The following is a 22379-nucleotide window of genomic DNA, read 5'->3' as shown; positions in this document are numbered from 1 at the left end:
AACGCCCTCAAGAACGGCCCATTTTGACGCACGTCAATTACCATTGGCTGTTTATCAAGATTAATAATTGTTATTTGACAGAGATTGGTGAACATTGTCATTTGACAAGTGTCAGCTCTACGATTTTATTATCGCGAGAATATAGATTTTTCCCACTTCCTCATAAGAAATCGTTCAACCCGGTATGAATTTCAAGTTTACTAAATTATAGAATTATATTACATTTCCATGGTCTTCTTTTGACTATGGCGCTTGTACCATATGATGGGAATTATTTGCCCGTGCTCTCCAAACTACATAATTCGTCTGCCGAGTTCCATTTCGCTGACCACAATGTCAGACTAACCCAGGACTGGAATAAACTCGGAGTAGCTGCTGTCGTGTGGGATGCAGTGAGTGATCGACCATCGTTGGTGTACATGCTTTGCCGCATTCTGTAAAAATTCATGTCAATTTTAATTCCAATATGAACTATTCAATCATCTGTTGAATGACCGGTCGTCTTCTTGAGTGTGACAAAGATGTAGTCAACTATGGTACGATTGATTCTGCCACAATTTACTGATACTGTTCCCTCTTAGATCTATGTTTTCCTTTCTCTGTCAGGCGGTAGTGATGTGTATGTACCTGGAGCTGGGGCAGGTCGAGCTGACAGGGAAGGTTGCCATCGAGCTGGGGGCAGGCACTGGACTGGTGGGCATCGTGGCAGCTCTTCTAGGTAAGAACTCACAGGGGAAACTGGTAGGAGACTTGCACTACAGGGCCAAACCAAGCTGAAGTGGGCTGGCCTGATTACTATATAGTTGAGCTGATGTGGGCTGGCCTGACTACTATATAGTTGAGCTGATGTGGGCTGGCCTGACTACTATATAGTTGAGCTGATGTGGGCTGGCCTGACTACTATATAGTTGAGCTGATGTGGGCTGGCCTGACTACTATATAGTTGAGCTGATGTGGGCTGGCCTGACTACTATATAGTTGAGCTGATGTGGGCTGGCCTGATTACTATATAGTTGAGCTGATGTGGGCTGGCCTGATTACTATATAGTTGAGCTGATGTGGGCTGGCCTGATTACTATATAGTTGAGCTGATGTGGGCTGGCCTGATTACTATATAGTTGAGCTGATGTGGGCTGGCCTGACTACTATATAGTTGAGCTGATGTGGGCTGGCCTGACTACTATATAGCTGAGCTGATGTGGGCTGGCCTGACTACTATATAGTTGAGCTGATGTGGGCTGGCCTGATTACTATATAGTTGAGCTGATGTGGGCTGGCCTGATTACTATATAGTTGAGCTGATGTGGGCTGGCCTGACTACTATATAGTTGAGCTGATGTGGGCTGGCCTGACTACTATATAGCTGAGCTGATGTGGGCTGGCCTGACTACTATATAGCTGAGCTGATGTGGGCTGGCCTGATTACTATATAGTTGAGCTGATGTGGGCTGGCCTGATTACTATATAGTTGAGCTGATGTGGGCTGGCCTGACTACTATATAGTTGAGCTGATGTGGGCTGGCCTGACTACTATATAGTTGAGCTGATGTGGGCTGGCCTGATTACTATATAGTTGAGCTGATGTGTGCTGGCCTGATTACTATATAGGTGAGCTGATGTGGGCTGGCCTGATTACTATATAGGTGAGCTGATGTGGGCTGGCCTGATTACTATATAGTTGAGCTGATGTGTGCTGGCCTGATTACTATATAGTTGAGCTGATGTGTGCTGGCCTGATTACTATATAGTTGAGCTGATGTGTGCTGGCCTGATTACTATATAGTTGAGCTGATGTGTGCTGGCCTGATTACTATATAGTTGAGCTGATGTGTGCTGGCCTGATTACTATATAGTTGAGCTGATGTGTGCTGGCCTGATTACTATATAGTTGAGCTGATGTGGGCTGGCCTGATTACTATATAGTTGAGCTGATGTGTGCTGGCCTGATTACTATATAGTTGAGCTGATGTGGGCTGGCCTGACTACTATATAGCTGAGCTGATGTGGGCTGGCCTGATTACTATATAGTTGAGCTGATGTGGGCTGGCCTGATTACTATATAGTTGAGCTGATGTGTGCTGGCCTGATTACTATATAGTTGAGCTGATGTGTGCTGGCCTGACTACTATATAGTTGAGCTGATGTGGGCTGGCCTGATTACTATATAGTTGAGCTGATGTGTGCTGGCCTGATTACTATATAGTTGAGCTGATGTGTGCTGGCCTGACTACTATATAGTTGAGCTGATGTGGGCTGGCCTGATTACTATATAGTTGAGCTGATGTGTGCTGGCCTGACTACTATATAGTTGAGCTGATGTGGGCTGGCCTGATTACTATATAGTTGAGCTGATGTGTGCTGGCCTGACTACTATATAGTTGAGCTGATGTGGGCTGGCCTGATTACTATATAGTTGAGCTGATGTGTGCTGGCCTGATTACTATATAGTTGAGCTGATGTGTGCTGGCCTGATTACTATATAGTTGAGCTGATGTGTGCTGGCCTGATTACTATATAGTTGAGCTGATGTGTGCTGGCCTGATTACTATATAGTTGCTGGAACCATTCTGGAAAGGACAATGTGAAAATAAACCATCAGAGCCAGAACTGTTTGGGTTGGCCCTACAGTGTGGATCAGGCTCAACTGTTAGTCACATTTTTACATGTGCTAACCGTGCAAGCCTTCTCTCCAAAGGTGCCAAAAAAGTGACCATCACAGACCGTGAGCCTGCCTTGGGCTTCCTTGCAGCCAATGTGAAAGAGAACATTCCCCCGGATCAGCTAGGAGCAGTGGAGGTCTCAGAACTGACCTGGGGCCAGGGATTGGAGCGCTATCCCACAGGAGGCTTTGACATAGTGCTGGGAGCAGACATTGTTTACCTGGAAGACACATTTCCATCATTACTGCAAACGATGGAACACCTCAGCTCAGAGAGTAGTGTAGTGCTACTGGCCTGCAAGATCCGCTACGAGCGAGACACTAACTTCCTGAGCATGCTGAAGCAGCGCTTCACAGTACACGAGGTGCACTATGACAAGGAAAGAGACATTCACATCTACAAGGCTGTGAAGCTTCCAGCAAGGAGAGATCTGTAGGAACCAGTGACTGATGGGGGATGTGAGGAGTTTGAATCACAGTGGATGGATCAATGTGCTGTCAATCATTGATGGTTCAGGGAGCTACTACTCATGAATGGACAGCCAGTAAGATGGTTCATGGAGGATGGTTTTGTTTCATGCAGGGTTGTGTCCAGTAGGGAGAAAATATGGAGCTACAACCCAGCTACTATGGGTGATTGTAAATGTCTTAATTTCATTCATCCTTTTTTGATTAAATGGATTTGAAAACAAATTAAGACATCTGAAAAATAATACCAGAAACACATTTATTAACAGCTGCCAAAAACAAATAGTAGAATCTGTAATATAATTGTTTTTGCTTTTTTCATACAAGTGAATGCTGACATTAAGAAATACAATGTTTACAAAATATGAACAGAAATGGCAAGTGCTTTAAAAATAAGATGCATATACGTTATTTATGACAGATGGCTACGTAAAAACAAAATAATACAATATGGCATTCCGTTATCCAATCAAACAGAAGACCGGGTTCAGTAAGCAAATGTTATGGAACATTGCTGATAGAAATATAGTGAATAGAGCTGACATGAATCCTTATTTTACATGTCAGAAAGGCATGTCTGTTCTACAAAACAGTTCTAGCGGAACATATTTATCTGTTCCACATTGTGAGCTGCTGAACGCGCCCCTGGTGTAATCCCACGTTTGTTGACTGAGTTGTCAGTCTAAATGTCAGCGATGGATCCCAAAATCCAGGTCTACGTCATCACTGCAGATCCAAGCAAACGATCCCTTTTAACTACATTATAGAAAATGCTTCTTCCCTTGTCCTATCAGAAGTGTTTGAGGCACAACAGATGAAAAAGTGTGATTGTGGGGCTAATCCTAACTTTCACTCTACAATCCCATTGACTTCAATGCATGATGATTAAGTTAAGTGGAAGTTAGGATATCCTCCAATATGATTATGCCTTATGCCTGTTCAGGCCATGGAGAAACAAACACACACACTGCCTCAGACATCGTAAACATTACATGAATGCCTAAAAGCACACTATACAACACCCATAGTCTACCCTTCAGTCATATTTCACAACTCCTCCTGTCAGCTGCGTGGTAGCTCAGTTTACATTAGCACAACTCTTTAAAAGGTACTCAGCGAAATGACTTTGCCCCGAGCAGCACCGGAGATATTGAGATGAGCGAAATGCAACACTTTGCTCTCACACAGTATCGCTTCACGTTGTAGTGGTAGCCACGGCACCAAAACGCTTAGTTGTTGCGGAAATTGACCCACTACGCTGTTTACATTCTGCATCTACGTCATATCGCTGAGGTTACCTTTAATGCCTGTTAGTTGATGCAGACAATCCACCCACAATCCATCTCTTACCCCTACCCCAAAACAGCCACCAGATGTGTTTTCCCGGCTTAGCAATGCTGAATAACAAAAAGGCTTGCAAGCAGAAAAATTCAATACATGATAACCCAACTCAAGCTCAAGGATAATACATTTCATCTGACAGTGGTTGGGATCTACAGTCCACATAAAGTGTTAGTAAGTAACAGAAGAGTTAAAGCAATCAGCCTAAATACTGAATAGTGTAGCACTAAAAAAAAATGACAATTTTTCCAAAATCATTTTCAACGTGTGTTGCCAGGTGACGGTCCAAACTCAATAGTTGTATAGGGTAGTTGATGGTGGGCAGAGGGGTCCTAGTCCTCCACGGCTGGTGTTCTCCTGGTATCTGACATCTTGAGACTGGGGACTACTGGTTAGTTAGCAGCAGTGGTGTCGTGGATATACACGATACCTACCACTGTAAGATTCCACTAGGGGCTCCATTCTATTGGAGAAACAGTGTGTGCTCCACCTCATCCTTTTAAGGGTACTCATGATGGAAGGTACTCATGTCATCCTTTTAAGGGGTACCTATGAGGCCATCCTTTTTAGGGGTACTCATGAGGTTATCCTAGGTCCTATAGACTGGTAGAGCTTTTTAAAAAGAAAAAGATAGAAATGGGGGAGGGTGCTGCCAGATGCATGGCTCTGTGGTGAGTCTCTGTACATGGGGGTGGGGGGGGACACTACTCTGATTTGTGGCAGTACAAGTCTTTAAGTGACTTCAGTTCCTCGATGAGGGTTTTGTTTTGGTTCTCCAGAACGGCCACACGGTTCTCCAGACACTTGACGTACTCCTTCTTCTTCCGGCGACACTCCCGGGCCGCCTCCCTGTCACACACAGGTATGGACAGTCAGTACTGTATGTCCGCCTCAGCAAAGCAAATCTTAACACGATCATCATGTTACTCATCTTTTCACTTAGCATTACCTCAGCTTTATTATGTAGGTATAGAAATAGGAGTTCCATATCAACAACATGCTAAATGTACACCTACATTATAGGTCTACCATTCCACCCAACAGCCTTCATTAAAGTGATCAACATAACCCTAGCTAACAGTGCTACAGTATCTATACCCTCTACTCCACCTACCTGTTCTTCATCAGTCTGACCTCCCTCTTACGGGTGACTACAACCTCTGGGCCTTCCTGGCCGGACAGGGCGGGAGAGGAGGCCATCACCATCCCAGGAGTCATGCTGCTGGTGTTGGCCGTACGGATCTGGTAGGTCTGCACTTCTCCAGAGGCAGCTGGGAAACAGAAGGGATCGTAGCGTTACGTGTTGGTGTTTACGTCAAGAAATTGTGGACATACAGGAGTTGTTTGTGTTGTGTGACTGCATATGCAGGAAAGCGGTTCTGTTTAGAATGTACGAGCAGAACAACTGACCCCGTAAGAACTAAAACTTGATTGAGGCTGGGGCCTCCCATGGTCCAAGACTTTCTCACCTTGCATTACCACTTGGTTGCTGGGCACCAGGATTTGCTGTCCATCGGAGGTCTGGGCATACTGCAGGATGGTGGTGCCCTGCTGGGCGCCCGCCGCGTTGGTCATGGTCAGGGTCTGCATCCCCTGCATGCCATCCGTACCGTTATTGGCCAGTTGGATGGCGCCGCCCTGGGTGATGGTGACTGCAGAGGAGGAGGCGGGGTTAATGGATGATGGACAGGTTAGGAACATTGCAACGGTCTGCTCGGTCATGTTCAGCAAGGCAAACCATAGCGAAATGTTTTGAAACAGAAAATTAACATCTGTCATTATTGGACATGTTCAGGTAGAACCTTTGTTTCATTCAACATTTCTCCCTACTGAACATGACCCTATTTCCACTATAGTCATTGACCATACACTACTCATCAAATATAAAGTAAGTAAGCCAACTAAGCTTGTCCAAACCAGAACAAGCAGGCAGTCTTCACATATGTCCATGATGAAACTGGAGTACGGGTGAAGTTGCCCCTAGATGCTGATCTTGGGTCAGTTTAGCATTTTCCCCTGTAGAGGGGATTGGTGGAGGGGAAGCTGATCCTAGATCTGTACCTACAGGACCCCCCCCCCGAGCGATAAAACTGAGGATTGAATAGGGAGGGGTTACGTACTGTACTGGCCGCTGGCCGTCTGATAGATGGGGCATGATGTGGGCATGGCAACGGTGGTGATGGCGGGGGTCGAGTCGTCCTCCGATTTCTCCTCCTCGATTGGCGGGACCGCAGACACGTCAGACGACAGGTCGTTCAGGATCTTCCTGCAAGGTATAACAAACACAATCCCAATCAATGTCAAGGGATACCAAACACAATCCCAATCAATGTCTCGGACTCTCAGCCAACAACGTGTCATCAGATTTCATTCACAGCCCAATCAGATCCAAAATGACACCCAATCTGCATAACAAAAAGAATCCCAATTTGGCAACACTGAGTCAACATGACAGTCATGTTGCGATTCTTTTCCTGCCACCCTGACGCTGTGACAGTGGCCCTGTGGAGGAGCGGTACCTGTAGGAAGGACGTCTGGACAGAATCTCCCTCCTCTTCTGAGAGTCTGTCACACTGTCCACCGACTCCTGGGAGTCCTGGGAATCCTCTGCAACTGTCGAAATCTGACAGGGTCAAACACAAGAGTTTCAGTTTATAAGGTGTCCAATCAAAAACCCATTTTTTGGACCAATGGGTAAAATAATATCATAATCCATTCAAAATATTTTACCCTTGTAGGATGGTCAGAATTAGGGTGACTAAATCAATCGAGGCCAGAGAAGAAAAAAAGCGGCAAAAAATCTGGAAAATCACTTTCCTGTTGAACTGGTCTTTCTTCTAGAATCCAAAGGACATGAAACAATAGAGGTAAGATGGATATCCACTTTTCATATTAGTGGTCGACTGATTATGATTTTTTTTCGACGCCGATACCAATTATTGGAGGGCCAAAAAAGTCGATACCGATTAATCGACCGATTTTTATTTGTAATAATGACAATTACAACAATACTGAATGAACACTTATTTTAACTTAATATAATACATCAATTTAGCCTCAAATAAATAATGAAACATGTTCAATTTGGTTTAAATAATGCAAAAACAAGGTGTTGGAAAAGTGCAATATGTGCCATGTAAGAAAGCTAACGTTCAAGTGCCTTGCTCAGAACATGAGAAGATATGAAAGCTGGTGGTTCCTTTTAACATGAGTGTTCAATATTCCCAGGTAAGAAGTTTTAGGTTGTAGTTATTATAGGAATTATAGGACTATTTCTCTCTATACGATTTGTATTTCATATACCTTTGACTATTGGATGTTCTTATAGGCACTTTAGTATTGCCAGTGTAACAGTATAGCTTCCGTCCCTCTCCTCGCTCCTACCTGGGCTCGAACCAGGAACACATCGACAACAGCCACCCTCGAAGCAGCGTTATCCATGCAGAGCAAGGGGAACAACTACTCCAAGTCTCAGAGCGAGTGACGTTTGAAACGCCATTAGCGCGCACCCCGCTAACTAGCTAGCCATTTCAAAATCGGTTACACCAGCCTAATCTCGGGAGCTGATAGGCTTGAAGTCATAAACAGCGCAATGCTTGAAGCATTGTGAAGAGCTGCTGGCAAAACGCACGAAAGTGCTGTTTGAATGAACGCTTACGAGCCTGCTGGTGCCTACCATCGCTCAGTCAGACTGCTCTATCAAATCATAGACTTAATTATAACATAATAACACACAAATACGAGCCTTAGGTCATTAATATGGTCGAATCCGGAAACTATCATCTCGAAAACAAAACTTTTATTCTTTCAGTGAAATACGGAACCGTTCCGTATTTTATCTAACGGGTGGCATCCATAAGTCTAAATATTCCTGTTACATTGCACAATATTCAATGTTATGTCATAACTACGTAAAATTCTGGCAAATTAGTTCGCAACGAGCCAGGCGGCCCAAACTGTTGCATATACCCTGACTCTGCGTGCAATGAACCCAAGAGAAGTGACACAATTTCACCTGGTTAATATTGCCTGCTAACCTGGATTTCTTTTAGCTAAATATGCAGGTTTATATATACTTCTGTGTATTGATTTTAAGAAAGGCATTGATGTTTATGGTTAGGTACAGTCGTGCAACGATTGTGCTTTTTTCGCAAATGCGCTTTTGTTAAATCATCCCGTTTGGCGAAATTGGCTGTTTTTGTTAGGAAGAAATAGTCTTCACACAGTTCGCAACGAGCCAGGCGGCCCAAACTGCTGCATATACCCTGACTCTGTTGCAAGAGAAGTGACACAATTTTCCTAGTTAAAAGAAATTCATGTTAACAGGCAACATTAACTAAATATGCAGGTTTAAAAATATATACTTGTGTATTGATTTTAAGAAAGGCATTGATGTTTATGGTTAGGAACACGTTGGAGCAACGACAGTCCTTTTTCGCGAATGCGCACCGCATCGATTAAATGCAACGCAGGACACGCTACATAAACTAGTAATATCATCAACCATGTGTAGTTAACTAGTGATTATGATTGATTGATTGTTTTTTATAAGATAAGTTTAATGCTAGCTAGCAACTTACCTTGGCTTCTTACTGCATTCGCGTAACAGGCAGGCTCCTCGTGGAGTGCAATGTAAGGCAGGTGGTTAGAGCGTTGGACTAGTTAACCGTAAGGTTGCAAGATTGAATCCCCGAGCTGACAAGATAAAAATGTCGTTCTGCCCCTGAACAAGGCAGTTAACCCACCGTTCCCAGGCCGTCATTGAAAATAACAATGTGTTCTTAACTGACTTGCCTAGTTAAATAAAGGTGTAAAGAAAATATATATATATATCTAAATACCGATGTTCGATTGTTATGAAAACCTGAAAATCGGGCCCTAATTAATCGGCCATTCCGATTAATCGGTCGAACTCTATTTCATATTCATTCAAAATTCCTGTAATTTCCCCAAGATATCTCACAAAAACAAGCGTACCTCTGAAATGTCAGAGCAATAAGCATATACCCCAATTTGTTTTTTACCAAAGCCTTTTACATTTATTTCAGCTCGTGCCATGCTAATTTAGCTTTTTGCGACCCACAGAAACAACGTTGACCACAAAATGTAAAATTCTCAAAAGTCATTACAGGAAACTTGCACCGCTATGTGAACAGAGCTTGGTGCTTATTATCAGATATATTAGATTCTGAAATCCAACTTTTTAAATATGTTAATGATATGTTAGCGAAAGACCCAACTGAACGATTCAGAACATGAAGAATCATACTTGTCTTGATAAAAATGGATTTTATAACATAAGTCTAATAAAAAGCATAGCTGGCACACACCCAGGAAAAAATATTTTGTGTGGAGGTGCTGACTAATGGCGAATAAACTATAGGCTATGAAAATAGAGAGTCAGACACTAATATATATAACTCCCAGTAATTCATTTTGTGGCATCACTGTGCCTTCTTTATTTTTGACCCAATAAATTACAGGGATATAACATGAAGTGACATTTCATCACCAAAGTACGTGGACACCCTACAGTTGATTGGAAATGCAGTAATACCTATACAACATCCAATAATGTTCCATTGATTTGTTATATGTGACCCACACCAACCCTCAAATAGCTGCCATCTGAGAGATTCTCTGCTATAGATTAGATCAGTTCATTAGTCACATGCACAGGGTCACATGTAATTGCAGGGTACAGTGAAATTCTTAAAACTACAACAGTGCAGGTCAAATATACCTGTTGCTGCCTACTACCAAGGCCTATTGCATGTACCTTCCTATGTATATCACAATAGACTACTGTTATGGAGGGAGGAATGGGGCTCACCTGAACAGTCTGCACTTGAGGCGACTGGATAACTGAGGGCTGGGCGGCCTGGATGACCCCGTGGACCTGAACCGTCTGACCGTTGGGTAGCTGCACCAGGGTGACTGTGGGGCCGCTGGAGGAAACCTGTCCTGCTGCCATAGACACCTGCAGCAGAGACGCAGATTTAGAAACGGCTTATGAATGTGGGCTATACATGCACGTTCCAGGGCCCGGTTTCCAAAAAGCATATTAAGGCCAAGTTCATTTTAGCACAATAGGATCCTATGGCTCTAACGATGGACTTAGCATTAAGATGCTTTTGGGAAACCGGTCCATCTTTTTTACCTTTATTTAACTAGGCAAGTCAGTTAAGAACAAATTCTTATTTACAATGACGGCCTACCCCAGCCAAACCCTAACGACGCTGGGCCAATTGTGCGCCGCCCTATGGGACTTTCAATCATGTCCGGTTGTGATACAGCCTGGAATCGAATCAGGGTCTGTAGCGACGCCTCAAGCACTGAGATGCAGTGCCTTAGACCGCTGCGCCACTCAGGAGCCCAAAATCCACATAATGGTTACAATCAAAGACCATGAATAGAAGTGATTGATTATTCTTCATGTCAGAGAACAGTTCTGCTCTTCCACATAACATATTTATTTCTGAACATTCTACAATGTTGTGCCCTGCTGAACGCAGCCCACATATGGAGGCCCACTACACGCATAGGCTGCATTTACACAGGCAGCCCGATTCTGAGCTTTCTTTTGACCAATTATATCAGCTCTAAAAAGATATGACGTGATTGGTCAAGACAAATTGGTGGGGAAAACATCAGAATTGGGCTGCCAGTGTAAATGCAGCCATACAGACTCATACATGTAGGCAAAAAGTAGGGCCTCGTAAAGAATTTCCACCAGAGGATCAATAAAGTTACATTTGATTCAAAGTGTCTGGCAACGTTGATGAGGGTACTGTACCTGGGCCAGTGTGATCTGCTGGGCCTCAGACTCAGAAACAGCTGTGTCACCACCCTGCTGTGTATCGGCTCCCGCTTCCATGGTCATTTAGTTGGCTGGATTGGTGGGTGGAGAACTCTGGAGAGCCTGTGAATGTATGTTTTTACACAAAATGTAAAATATTGGTATGGGTGTGGATTTAATTCAGGGCTCTCCAACCCTGTTTCTGGAGAGATAAAGTTGTGTAGGTTCACTCCAACCCTGTTCTTGGAGAGATACCATCCTGTAGGTTTTCGCTCCAACCCTGTTCCTGGAGAGATACCATCCTATAGGTCCTCTCTCCAACCCTGTTCCTGGAGAGATACCATCCTGTAGGTTCTCTCTCCAACCCTGTTCCTGGAGAGATACCATCCTGTAGGTTCTCTCTCCAACCCTGTTCCTGGAGAGATACCATCCTGTAGGTTTTCGCTCCAACCCTGTTCCTGGAGAGATACCATCCTGTAGGTTTTCGCTCCAACCCCAGTTGTAACTAACCTGATTCAGTTTATCAACCAGCTAACTATTAGAATCAGGTGCATTAGATTACAGTTGGAGCTAAAACCTTCAGGACAATAGCTCTCCAGGATGAAGGTTGGTGAGAAACCCTACAGGATGGTAGCTCTCCAGGAACAGGGTTGGAGAGCCCTGATTAAGTGATGTTATGCACTGATTAGGTGATGTTTCAGGTCGTGGCTTTTGTGCCCCTGTCTATTCATACCAGACCAGGTTTGTTTAAGTGATTGTAGGCTACACCAGACATGCAGTATTACGTGTGACTATCTGAAAAGTATGGGAGATACTATCCCAAACCATAAGTAACGTTCCTAAGGTAAAAATGTGTTCTTCATTGAGTGTGTTGCTAAATGTTTATCTAATAAATTCCAACATTGCATGAACGTAATGATTTTATGACAACACTAGTTTTAAAAGTGCATTTTCAATTTACAGTATAATATGCAGTACATCATTTCCTAACACGATACCCTGTTATTGCCGCCTTTTTCCAAGTAGTTAGCTAGCAAAAGTATATAGCATTGTTAGCTACAAAGATAACAGTAGCTAGCTGACACTTGCCTAGCTATACTAATAGATAAGGGAAAAAAAAACATTTTCAACCAAATGGTACGAAATGTATCCATGTTCACATTGTTGCTCGATATTAAAGATTTGTGGTAGCTAGCTAATATCGACAACAGGGCTAACTAGCTATAGCTGCTAGCGTAAATATACAAATGTGTCCCATGCGGTAAAAATCAAGAGTATTTATTAGCTTAATCAATTATCTGGTTAATTTAACGTTGGCTAGCTATGGCACTTGAATTGATGTCTTTATCTAAGTTTGCTAATGTAGTATGCTTATTCAAGACAACCACGCTGTGTTTGCAGACTATCTTGCAAGCTAACGTTAGCTAGTTCTTTGGGAGGTTAATGTCTGTAGCTAAGCCAGATATACTTGGGCTGGGCTAACATTCTATACCGCTAGTTAGCTTAGCAAGTTAGGCATTCGAACCTACATGTTTTTTGTGACTGCCAGCTGGCTATGTAGCTAGATGGCCAAACTAGGTCTGCTAGCCAACATGCTGATGCTATAATTACTGTGGTTGCAATCTTTACTCGAGGACTCAAGCCTCACTCCCAATTTTCAGTACCATTCTCACATAGCTGGCTGGCTAGCTTTGTAGACTGACTCAACATCGTGTGGCTCTGCAACACCGCCGCCATGATCTCTTTGTTAGATTTGGAGCGATTTCTCCAACACACCAAGGCTTTCTTCTATCCCCCTCTCCGCATCGGATGCTTACCCGACACAGACTCGCTTTGTCACTCCCGGGTCCTCCGAGCTCCACTTTTATTCAGACCGACACGTAAGAGACCGCGTCAGGCTACACCTCTGTCGCGTCACCGAGATGAACAACAACACGGAGAACGAGGGAGACGACGAAAATCAGTTCTATCGACAGGGCTCGAATTCGAACGGAAAATGACGAAATGCACACGAAGAATACCGACAAGTACGAACATTGGCGGAAGTGTACGAAGGTAGGCCTACATAAAAGTGCGCATGTGCGACTTGTGTCAGCCGAGAACATGAACAGTTGTCAATCAAAGACGTTTTATAAACAGAAACTAGAACATCTTTGTTATATATTAGGAAGCATGAGCAGTATGCTAAAAACAGCATTGTATTGCCAGTAGAACTGATTCTAAAATCTTAAATAGACTATTTTGTACATACTTGTCACCAGTGACAAATCAAGAGGTATATTACAAATGTTCCCTAACCAATTTGCTCATGGGCTAGATATATTTTAGATTTTTTGTGAGGGATATATTTTTGTGAGGCTGTTGGAAATGATGAACCAAAGACAGTGCTTTGCCATATGATTCCAAAGGAAGGGGAACCAGCTTCTTAGGCCAGATGGGGGTGAGATTTCCCTAAAAACTTACCACTTCTTTTTATTTTATATATATTTTTTATTTCACCTTTATTTAACTGGGTAGGCTAGTTGAGAACAAGTTCTCATTTACAACTGGGACCTGGCCGATATAAAGCAAAGCAGTGCGACACAAACAACAACACAGAGTTACACATGGAATAAACAAACATACAGTCAATAATACAATAGAAAAAGTCTATATACAGTGTGTGTAAATGAGGTAGGATAAGGGAGGTAAGGAAATAAATAGGCCATAGTGGCAAAATAATTACAATATAGTAATTAAACACTGGAGTGATAGATGTGCAGAAGATGAATGTGCAAGTAGAGATACTGGGGTGCAAAGGAGCAAAATAAATAAAATAAATAACAGTATGGGGATAGATAGATTGGAGGGCTTTTTACAGATGAGTTATGTACAGGTGCAGTGATCTGTGAGCTGCTCTGACAGCTGGTGCTTAAAGCTAGTGAGGGAGATATGAGTCTCCAGCTTCAGTGATTTTTGCAGTTCGTTCCAGTCATTGGCAGCAGAGAACTGGAAGGAAAGGCGGCCAAAGGAGGAATTGGCTTTGGGGGTGACCAGTGAAATATACCTGCTAATATACCTGCTGGAGCGCATGCTACGGGTGGGTGCTGCTATGTTGACCAGTGAGCTGAGATAAGGCGGGGCTTTACCTAGCAAAGACTTATAGATGATCTGGAGCCAGTGGGTTTGGTGACGAATATAAAGTGAGGGCCAGCCAACGAGAGCATACAGGTCGCAGTGGTGGGTAGTATATGGGGCTTTGGTGACAAAACGGATGGCACTGTGATAGACTGCATCTAATTTGCTGAGTAGAGTGTTGGAGGCTATTTTGTAAATGACATCGCCAAAGTCAAGGATCGGTAGGATAGTTAGCTTTACGAGGGTATGTTTGGCAGCATGAGTGTTTCAGGGGTTCACCTAGGGGTCATGATAGGGGCTGTACCAAATGTTTGATGTATTATAATAATTGATTATGCTTATGTTGTATTAATAGAAGGGGAGGGGTTATAAGACCCCTCCCTCCTTACATTTATAGGGTCCCAGACTACAGATTAACAATATATATATATTCATTATAAAGGTTTAATGTTGTTCCACAGTCTTTTATAATCTCTGCCTCTTATAAAGAAACTGTCTGAGAAATGTGTGACTATGAAGACAGAACTCTGCATGGGAGTGTAAGAGATAAGATCGGCTATGAAAAAGCCAACTGACACTTACTCTTGTGTTACTGACTTGTTGCACCCTCGACAACTACTATGATTATTATTATTTGACAATGCTGGTCATTTATGAACATTTGAACATCTAGGCCATGTGCTGTTATAATCTCCACCCGGCACAGCCAGAAGAGGACTGGCCACCCCTCATAGCCTGGTTCCTCTCTAGGTTTCTTCCTAGGTTTTGGCCTTTCTAGGGAGTTTTTCCTAGCCACCGTGCTTCTACACCTGCATTGCTTGCTGTTTGGGGTTTTAGGCTGGGTTTCTGTACAGCACTTTGTGATATCAGCTGATGTAAGAAGGGCTATATAAATACATTTGATTTGATTTGATAAGAGACTAGTCAGACATTCCAATATAAATCAACTTGGACATTTACTGCTAAGCTTTTAGATAACACTAAAAGTCTTGCTTACATAGCTGTGTAGGCATGGATTTAGTCTCATGAGTATAAGGTAATGACGTAGGCAGTTACATCACAGGGGGTTGACTACAAGGATGATAAAAACTACTTGGGACCTTTTCTTTGATGCAGAATTTACTCGGAAACATGTGTGCTATGTTCCTGTTGTCAACTTCTGTCTGCAATTGCATTAATAAAGGTTTTTGAATGATTTAATTAAAGATATTGTCAGAATGCTAATTTCACCAATGAGGCAATGATTGACAAGGAGCAAGGAACGAACCCCAACAGGTGAAGGATGCTTTGTTGCGAAATAGGAAGTCGATTCTAGATTTATTTTTGGATTGGAGATGCTTAATGTGAGTCTGAAAGGAGAGTTTACAGTCTAACCAGACACCTAGGTATTTGTAGTAGTCCACATATTCTAAGTCAGAACCGTCCAGAGTAGTGATGCTGGACGGGTGGGCAGGTGTGGGCATCGATTGGTTGAAGAGCATGCATTTAGTTTTACCTGCGTTTAAGAGCAGTTGGAGGCCACGGAAGGAGAGTTGTATGGCATTGAAGCTCGTCTGGAGGTTGGTTAACACAGTGTCCAAAGAAGGGACAGAAGTATACAGAATGGTGTTGTCTCCGTAGAGGTGGATCAGAGAATCACCAGCAGCAAGAGCGACATCATTGATGTATACAGAGAAGAGTCGGCCCAATAATTGAACCCTGTGGCACCCCCATAGAGACTGCCAGAGGCCCGGACAACAGGCCCTCTGATTTGACACACTGAACTCTGTCTGAGAAGTAGTTGGTGAACCAGGCGAGGCAGTCATTTGAGAAACCAAGGCTGTTGAGTCTGCCGATAAGAATGTGGTGATTGACAGAGTCAAAAGCCTTGGCCAGGTCCATGAATACAGCTGCCCATATTGTCTCTTATCGATGGCGGTGATGATATCGTTTAGTACCTTGAGCGTGGCTGATGTGCACCCATGACCAGCTCGGAAACAAGATTGCATAGCGGAGAAGGTACGGTGGGATTCGAAATGGTCGGTGATCTGTTTGTTATCTTGGCTTTCGAAGACCTTAGAAAGGCAGGGTAGGATAGATATAGGTCTGTAGCAGTTTGGGTCTGAAGTGTCTCCCCTTTGAAGAGGGGAAAGACCGCGGCAGCTTTCCAGTCTTTGGGGACCTCAGACGATACGAAAGAGAGGTTGAACAGGCTGGTAATTGGGGTTGCAACAATTTTGGCGGATAATTTTAGAGAGGGTCCAGATTGTCTAGCCCAGCTGATTTGTAGGGGTCCAGATTTTGCAGCTCTTTCAGAACATCAACTATCTGGATTAGGGTGAAGGAGAAATGGGGGAGGCTTGGGCAAGTTGCAGTGGGGGGTGCAGGGCTGTTGACCGGGGTAAGGGTAGCCAGGTGGAAAGCATGGCCAGCCATAGAAAAATGCTTATTGAAATTCTCAATTATCGTGGATTTATCGGTGGTGACAGTGTTTCCTAGGCTCAGTGCAGTGGGCAGCTGGGAGGAGGTGCTCTTATTCTCCATGGACTTTACAGTGTATCAGAACTTTTTGGAGTTTGTGCTACAGGATGCACATTTCTGTTTGAAAAAGCTAGCCTTTGCTTTCCTAACTGCCTGTGTATATTGGTTCCTAACATCCCTGAAAAGTTGCATATCGCGGTGGCTATTCGATGCTAATTCAGTATGCCACAGGATGTTTTTGTGCTGGTCAAGGGCAGTCAAGTCTGGAGAGAACCAAGGGCTATATCTGTTCTTGGTTCAACATTTTTTGAATGGGGCATGCTTATTTAAGATGGAGAGGAAAGCACTTTTAAAGAATAACCAGGCATCCTCTACTGACAGAATGAGGTCAATATCCTTCTGGGATACCTGGGCCAAGTCGGTTAGAAAGGCCTGCTCACTGAAGTGTTTTAGGGAGCGTTTGACAGTGAGGAGGCGTGGTTGTTTGACCGCAGACCCATTACGGATGCAGGCAATGAGGCAGTGATCGCTGAGATCCTGGTTGAAGACAGCAGAGGTGTATTTGGAGGGCAGGTTGGTTAGGATGACATATATGAGGGTGCTATACAGCTACAACCGGAAGTTACTTTTTCATTGCAGGTTAAGAGAACGTACGCAGCAGGTTAGGATAATTAACATAGCAGGTTAGGAGAATTAGGTTAAGGTTAGGACTTTTCATCCTAACCTGCTACGAGAAGTCACTTCCGGTCGTAGCTGTATCGAAGGGGCGTGTTTTTAGGGAGTCCCAGGTGGGGGCAGTAGAACACTGTCTGTGAGCATGCTGTATAGATCTGCTGCCACCCTCAAGCTGCAAATCAGCAATAGGAAGCCTCTACAATCTGGGTCCTGTTGGAATACATACAAAAATACATGCTTCCATCTTCCCTTTAGAAAGAAAGGGATAGGTTTTGATTAAGGTCTCTACTAAAGCAATACCCAATATCGTGTTATTGTAATTATTGGCTAGGTACTTTCAGTTATCTAATCTCTGATTAGTGATCACGTTGAGGGAGAAAGGAGGCATGTTTTGGTATTCCAACAGAGAAAACCCTGATCTTGTATTGTGGGAAATGCTGTGCTGGGGTTATTGAGTTTCTGTTCATTTTATAATGCTCAAGATGCCCATTTAATTTGCTTTATCTGTCTAGTATTCCTCTCCAACTTACACAAGCCATAAAAAAACACCCCTTTATTGCAGACACAAAATTATCTGTGTTATAAAAGAAATGAACCCTCAGCTTTGGCAGCTGGTGCAAATCCTAAGGGAAACGTACACTTCAAACCAATTTATGACAATCATCTTTATTAGTTTTAAAACATATTTTTTTTTTAATAGATTGAACCATATAGTCTATACACCCCCACACGCATTCAGCAAACAGTGACTGACCTTGAGCTGGCAGTGAGTGGAAGACTGGAGTGTTTCTCTGACGATCCCCCCCACTGTGCAACTCCTCCAGGAGGGCGTGTTTGTGTTCGTGTGTGAACTCCCTCTAGCCTTCACTCCAACACTCAGCAATACTGTATCCTTCAGCATGAAGCCAGTCTGCTCTTTTTATCTGTGCTGTTAGAGACTTTGCCTACTGTGCAAAGTACACTCATTGTAAAAAGAGGAGCCTACAGGAAATGAAACGTTTACCTTAAAAATAACTTTACTTTTTATTGTTTGGATGATGCTTAAAATCTTAAATCCATAAATTGTTGTCAAATTTTCCACATTCGCTTCATTTGGAACACACTCACACACACAAACATGTGTGCATGCTTTACCTAATAACGCTACAAGAATGCAGAGGAGAAATGACCACAACCACCTAGCTCTTGAGATAGGCCTAACAGCCATAGCCTGCTACACCTGGGAAAGAGTAAAGACAGAGGTGGTGGGAGAAAAAGACAGTCGCTGATCTATTTTTACTGCAGAGAGACAGAGGGAGAGGTGGTGAGATGGCGACAGAGTCCTACATAATGCATGAAGGCCAGGCGTCCCCACAGTGCAGCAGCACTGCCGTGTCTTCATCCACCAACCCACCAGCTCTCCTACTGCACATCCAGCTGGCTACCATCTCCTACTGCACATCCAGCTGGCTACCACCTCCTACTGCACATCCATGTGGCTACCACCTCCTACTGCACATCCAGGTGGCTACCATCTCCTACTGCACATCCAGCTGGCTACCATCTCCTACTGCACATCCAGCTGGCTACCACCTCCTACTGCACATCCATGTGGCTACCACCTCCTACTGCACATCCAGGTGGCTAACATCTCCTATTGCACATCCAGGTGGCTACCACCTCCTACTGCACATCCAGGTGGCTACCATCTCCTACTGCACATCCAGGTGGCTACCATCTCCTACTGCACATCCAGGTGGCTACCATCTCCTACTGCACATCCAGCTGGCTACCACCTCCTACTGCACATCCAGGTGGCTACCACCTCCTACTGCACATCCAGGTGGCTACCATCTCCTAGTGCACATCCAGGTGGCTACCATCTCCTACTGCACATCCAGGTGGCTACCATCTCCTACTGCACAGCCAGGTGGCTACCATCTCCTACTGCACAGCCAGGTGGCTACCATCTCCTACTGCACAGCCAGGTGGCTACCATATCCTACTGCACATCCAGGTGGCTACCATCTCCTACTGCACATCCAGTGTCTCCCTACCCCTCCTGTCTCAGCCTCCAGTATCTATGCTCCAATAGTTTGTGTCGGGGGGCTAGGGTCAGTCTGTTATATCTGGAGTATTTCTCCTGTCTTATCTGGTGTCCTGTGCGAATTGAATTATGCTCCCTCTAATTCTCTCTCTCTCCCTTCCCTCCCCGAGGACCTGAGCCCTAGCACCATGCCTCAGGACTACCTGGCCTGATGACTCCTTGCTGTCCCCAGTCCACCTGGTCGTGCTGCTGCTCCAGTTTCAACAGTTCTGCCTGCGGCTATGGAACCCTGACCTGTTCACCGGACGTGCTACCTGTCCCAGACCTGCTGTTTTCGACTCTCTTTCTCTACCGCACCTGCTGTCACTAAGTCTGAATCATCGGCTATGAAAAGCCAACTGACATTTACTCCTTAGGTGCTGACCTGTTGCACACTCTACAACTACTGTGATTATTATTTGACCCTGCTGGTCATCTATGAACGTTTGAACATCTTGTCCATGTACTATTATAATATCCACCCGGCACATCCAGAAGAGGACTGGCTACCCTTCAGAGCTTGGTTCCTCTCTAGGTTTCTTCCTAGGTTCCTGCCTTTCTAGGGAGTTTTTCCTAGCCACCGTGTTTCTACATCTGCATTGCTTGCTGTTTGGGGTTTTAGGCTGGGCTTCTGTACAGGACTTTGTGACATCGGCTGATGTAAAAAGGGCTTTATAAATACATTTGATTGATAAACCGCTGTGAAATATCTTTTCAATAACCAAAAATATTGTATTTTCAGCTGTTTAAACCTGGTGTACAAAACCAAAAGTCAAAACAAAACTTATGAAAGGGAAGCATAGAAATAGTGCAGATAAAACAGATCTATCGCTTATTAGACTTGCTGTCAATGAGAATGATAGATCTAGAACTCACATTTCTATGTGAATTTTGTCAGATCGCCCAAAAAGTGACATATTGCAGGTTTAAAGCAGCAGAATGAGGAGGGCTGGCGAGGGGCGTCGGAGAGCCAGGTGGAGACTAATCAAACATTGATGAGGACTACACTCAGAATTCACCGGGATGATTAGGCTTTAATTACCGAGGGCCACGCTGACATATTCCCAATGACTGGATATATCTAAGGGCTCCCGTTGCCCCGAGCGGGGAACAGAATAATCCATTGGAGTCGGTGATGAAATCCAAAGCTGTGAGGTGAGGAGGATGACCATCTCACAGACTTCCTAAGCGGGGGGTCACAGACAGGCAAAATCCACCCTTCTAGCAAAGCAACCACTGAATAGACTCCTGATACAATGCGAATGCCAAGAAGTTTATTCTTGTACGTATGTTTGTTGCATGTTTTTAATGCAATACATTTATTAGACAGCTCATTCATGTACATCATCCTTTTCAATAATGCTATCTTTATTTTCCCTACAGGCCTAATGGTACTTTTCACCAGCGAATCATCTCGTTACCAGACACCAGTGTCAGAGCATAATGAACACCAGACACCAGTGTCAGAGAATAATGAACACCAGACACCAGTGTCAGAGAATAATGAAACCAGACACCAGTGTCAGAGAATAATGAACACCAGACACCAGTGTCAGAACATAATGAACACCAGACACCAGTGTCAGAGCATAATGAACACCAGACACCAGTGTCAGAGAATAATGAACACCAGACACCAGTGTCAGAGCATAACGAACACCAGACACCAGTGTCAGAGCATAATGAACACAGGCACCAGTGTCAGAGCATAATGAACACTAGACACCAGTGTCAGAGCATAATGAACACCAGACACCAGTGTCAGAGCATAATGAACACCAGACACCAGTGTCAGAGCATAATGAACACCAGACACCAGTGTCAGAACATAACGAACATCAGACACCAGTGTCAAAACATAATGAACACCAGACACCAGTGTCAGAGCATAATGAACACCAGACACCAGTGTCAGAGAATAATGAACACCAGACACCAGTGTCAGAGCATAATGAATACCAGACACCAGTGTCAGAACATAATGAACACCAGACACCAGTGACAGAACATAATGAACACCAGACACCAGTGTCAGAGCATAATGAACACCAGACACCAGTGTCAGAGCATAATGAACACCAGACACCAGTGTCAGAGAATAATGAACACCAGACACCAGTGTCAGAGCATAATGAATACCAGACACCAGTGTCAGAACATAATGAACACCAGACACCAGTGACAGAACATAATGAACACCAGACACCAGTGTCAGAGCATAATGAACACCAGACACCAGTGTCAGAGCATTATGAACACCAGACACCAGTGACAGAACATAATGAACACCAGACACCAGTGACAGAACATAATGAACACCAGACACCAGTGTCAGAGCATAATGAACACCAGACACCAGTGTCAGAGCATTATGAACACCAGACACCAGTGACAGAACATAACACCAGACACCAGTGACAGAACATAATGAACACCAGACACCAGTGTCAGAGCATAATGAACACCAGACACCAGTGTCAGAGCATTATGAACACCAGACACCAGTGTCAGGACATAATAAAGCTGTAACATGGAAGGAGCAACAGGGAGGGGAAATCTCAACTCCACCTCCCACTTGGTAGGCAGATCAACACTGCCAGATGTGACAATAATGTCCCCTAAACCGCTGGCGCTGCCAACATCCTGCAGACACCTGGCACCGCTCAATGATTGTTCTGTTGCACAGCCAATAGGGTTTGTATCAGGGCAGTTTAACAATTGTTTTGTTTTTACCAGGGATGTAGATTTGTAGATTTGTAGTGTATTATTTTACTCTTTCTCTAGCTTGTCTCTAC

At 44.0% G+C, this 22379-nt stretch overlaps 2 protein-coding genes across 4 annotated transcripts; one reads left to right on the top strand and one right to left on the bottom strand.

Annotated features, from left to right (window-relative positions):
* Positions 1 to 5: 5 nt before the first annotated feature.
* On the top strand, positions 6 to 3352 carry mettl21a (methyltransferase 21A, HSPA lysine). The gene is made up of 3 exons (XM_014152527.3): positions 6 to 392; positions 607 to 718; positions 2696 to 3352. Exons 1-3 carry the CDS (start codon positions 246 to 248, stop codon positions 3094 to 3096), a joined length of 660 nt encoding a protein of 219 aa, XP_014008002.1. The 5' UTR covers positions 6 to 245; the 3' UTR covers positions 3097 to 3352.
* Positions 3353 to 3372: 20 nt separating this feature from the next.
* Positions 3373 to 13241, bottom strand: LOC106575835 (cyclic AMP-responsive element-binding protein 1). Of its 3 annotated transcripts, none has more exons than XM_014152526.3 (8): positions 13085 to 13241; positions 11265 to 11390; positions 10302 to 10448; positions 6988 to 7091; positions 6589 to 6734; positions 5938 to 6120; positions 5583 to 5739; positions 3373 to 5317 (listed from the first exon to the last, which is right to left on the bottom strand). In XM_014152526.3, the coding sequence occupies exons 2-8, from the start codon at positions 11349 to 11351 to the stop codon at positions 5173 to 5175; spliced, it is 969 nt and encodes a 322-aa protein (XP_014008001.1). In that variant the 5' UTR covers positions 11352 to 11390; positions 13085 to 13241; the 3' UTR covers positions 3373 to 5172. The 3 variants fall into 3 exon arrangements, with proteins under 3 accessions (XP_014008001.1, XP_045555311.1, XP_045555312.1); XM_045699355.2 differs by having other exon boundaries at positions 12932 to 13238; XM_045699356.2 differs by having other exon boundaries at positions 12941 to 13238.
* Between the last annotated feature and the right edge of the window lie 9138 nt (positions 13242 to 22379).

This window comes from Salmo salar, chromosome 17, assembly GCF_965601325.2.
Source record: "Salmo salar chromosome 17, fSalSal1, whole genome shotgun sequence".
NCBI classification, from domain to species: Eukaryota; Metazoa; Chordata; class Actinopteri; order Salmoniformes; family Salmonidae; genus Salmo; species Salmo salar.
This window is presented reverse-complemented; position numbering and strand designations above follow the sequence as displayed.

Coding starts and splice junctions, on each gene's coding strand:
- mettl21a (XM_014152527.3), top strand. CDS start 246: ATGGCGCTTGTACCATATGATGGGAATTATTTGCCCGTGCTCTCCAAA. Junction 393..606: donor CTGCTGTCGTGTGGGATGCA/GTGAGTGATCGA, acceptor TTTCTCTGTCAG/GCGGTAGTGATGTGTATGTA. Junction 719..2,695: donor CATCGTGGCAGCTCTTCTAG/GTAAGAACTCAC, acceptor TTCTCTCCAAAG/GTGCCAAAAAAGTGACCATC.
- LOC106575835 (XM_014152526.3), bottom strand. CDS start 11,351: ATGACCATGGAAGCGGGAGCCGATACACAGCAGGGTGGTGACACAGCT. Junction 10,449..11,264: donor AGCAGATCACACTGGCCCAG/GTACAGTACCCT, acceptor TCTCTGCTGCAG/GTGTCTATGGCAGCAGGACA. Junction 6,121..6,588: donor GACGGCCAGCGGCCAGTACA/GTACGTAACCCC, acceptor CCTCCTCTGCAG/TCACCATCACCCAGGGCGGC.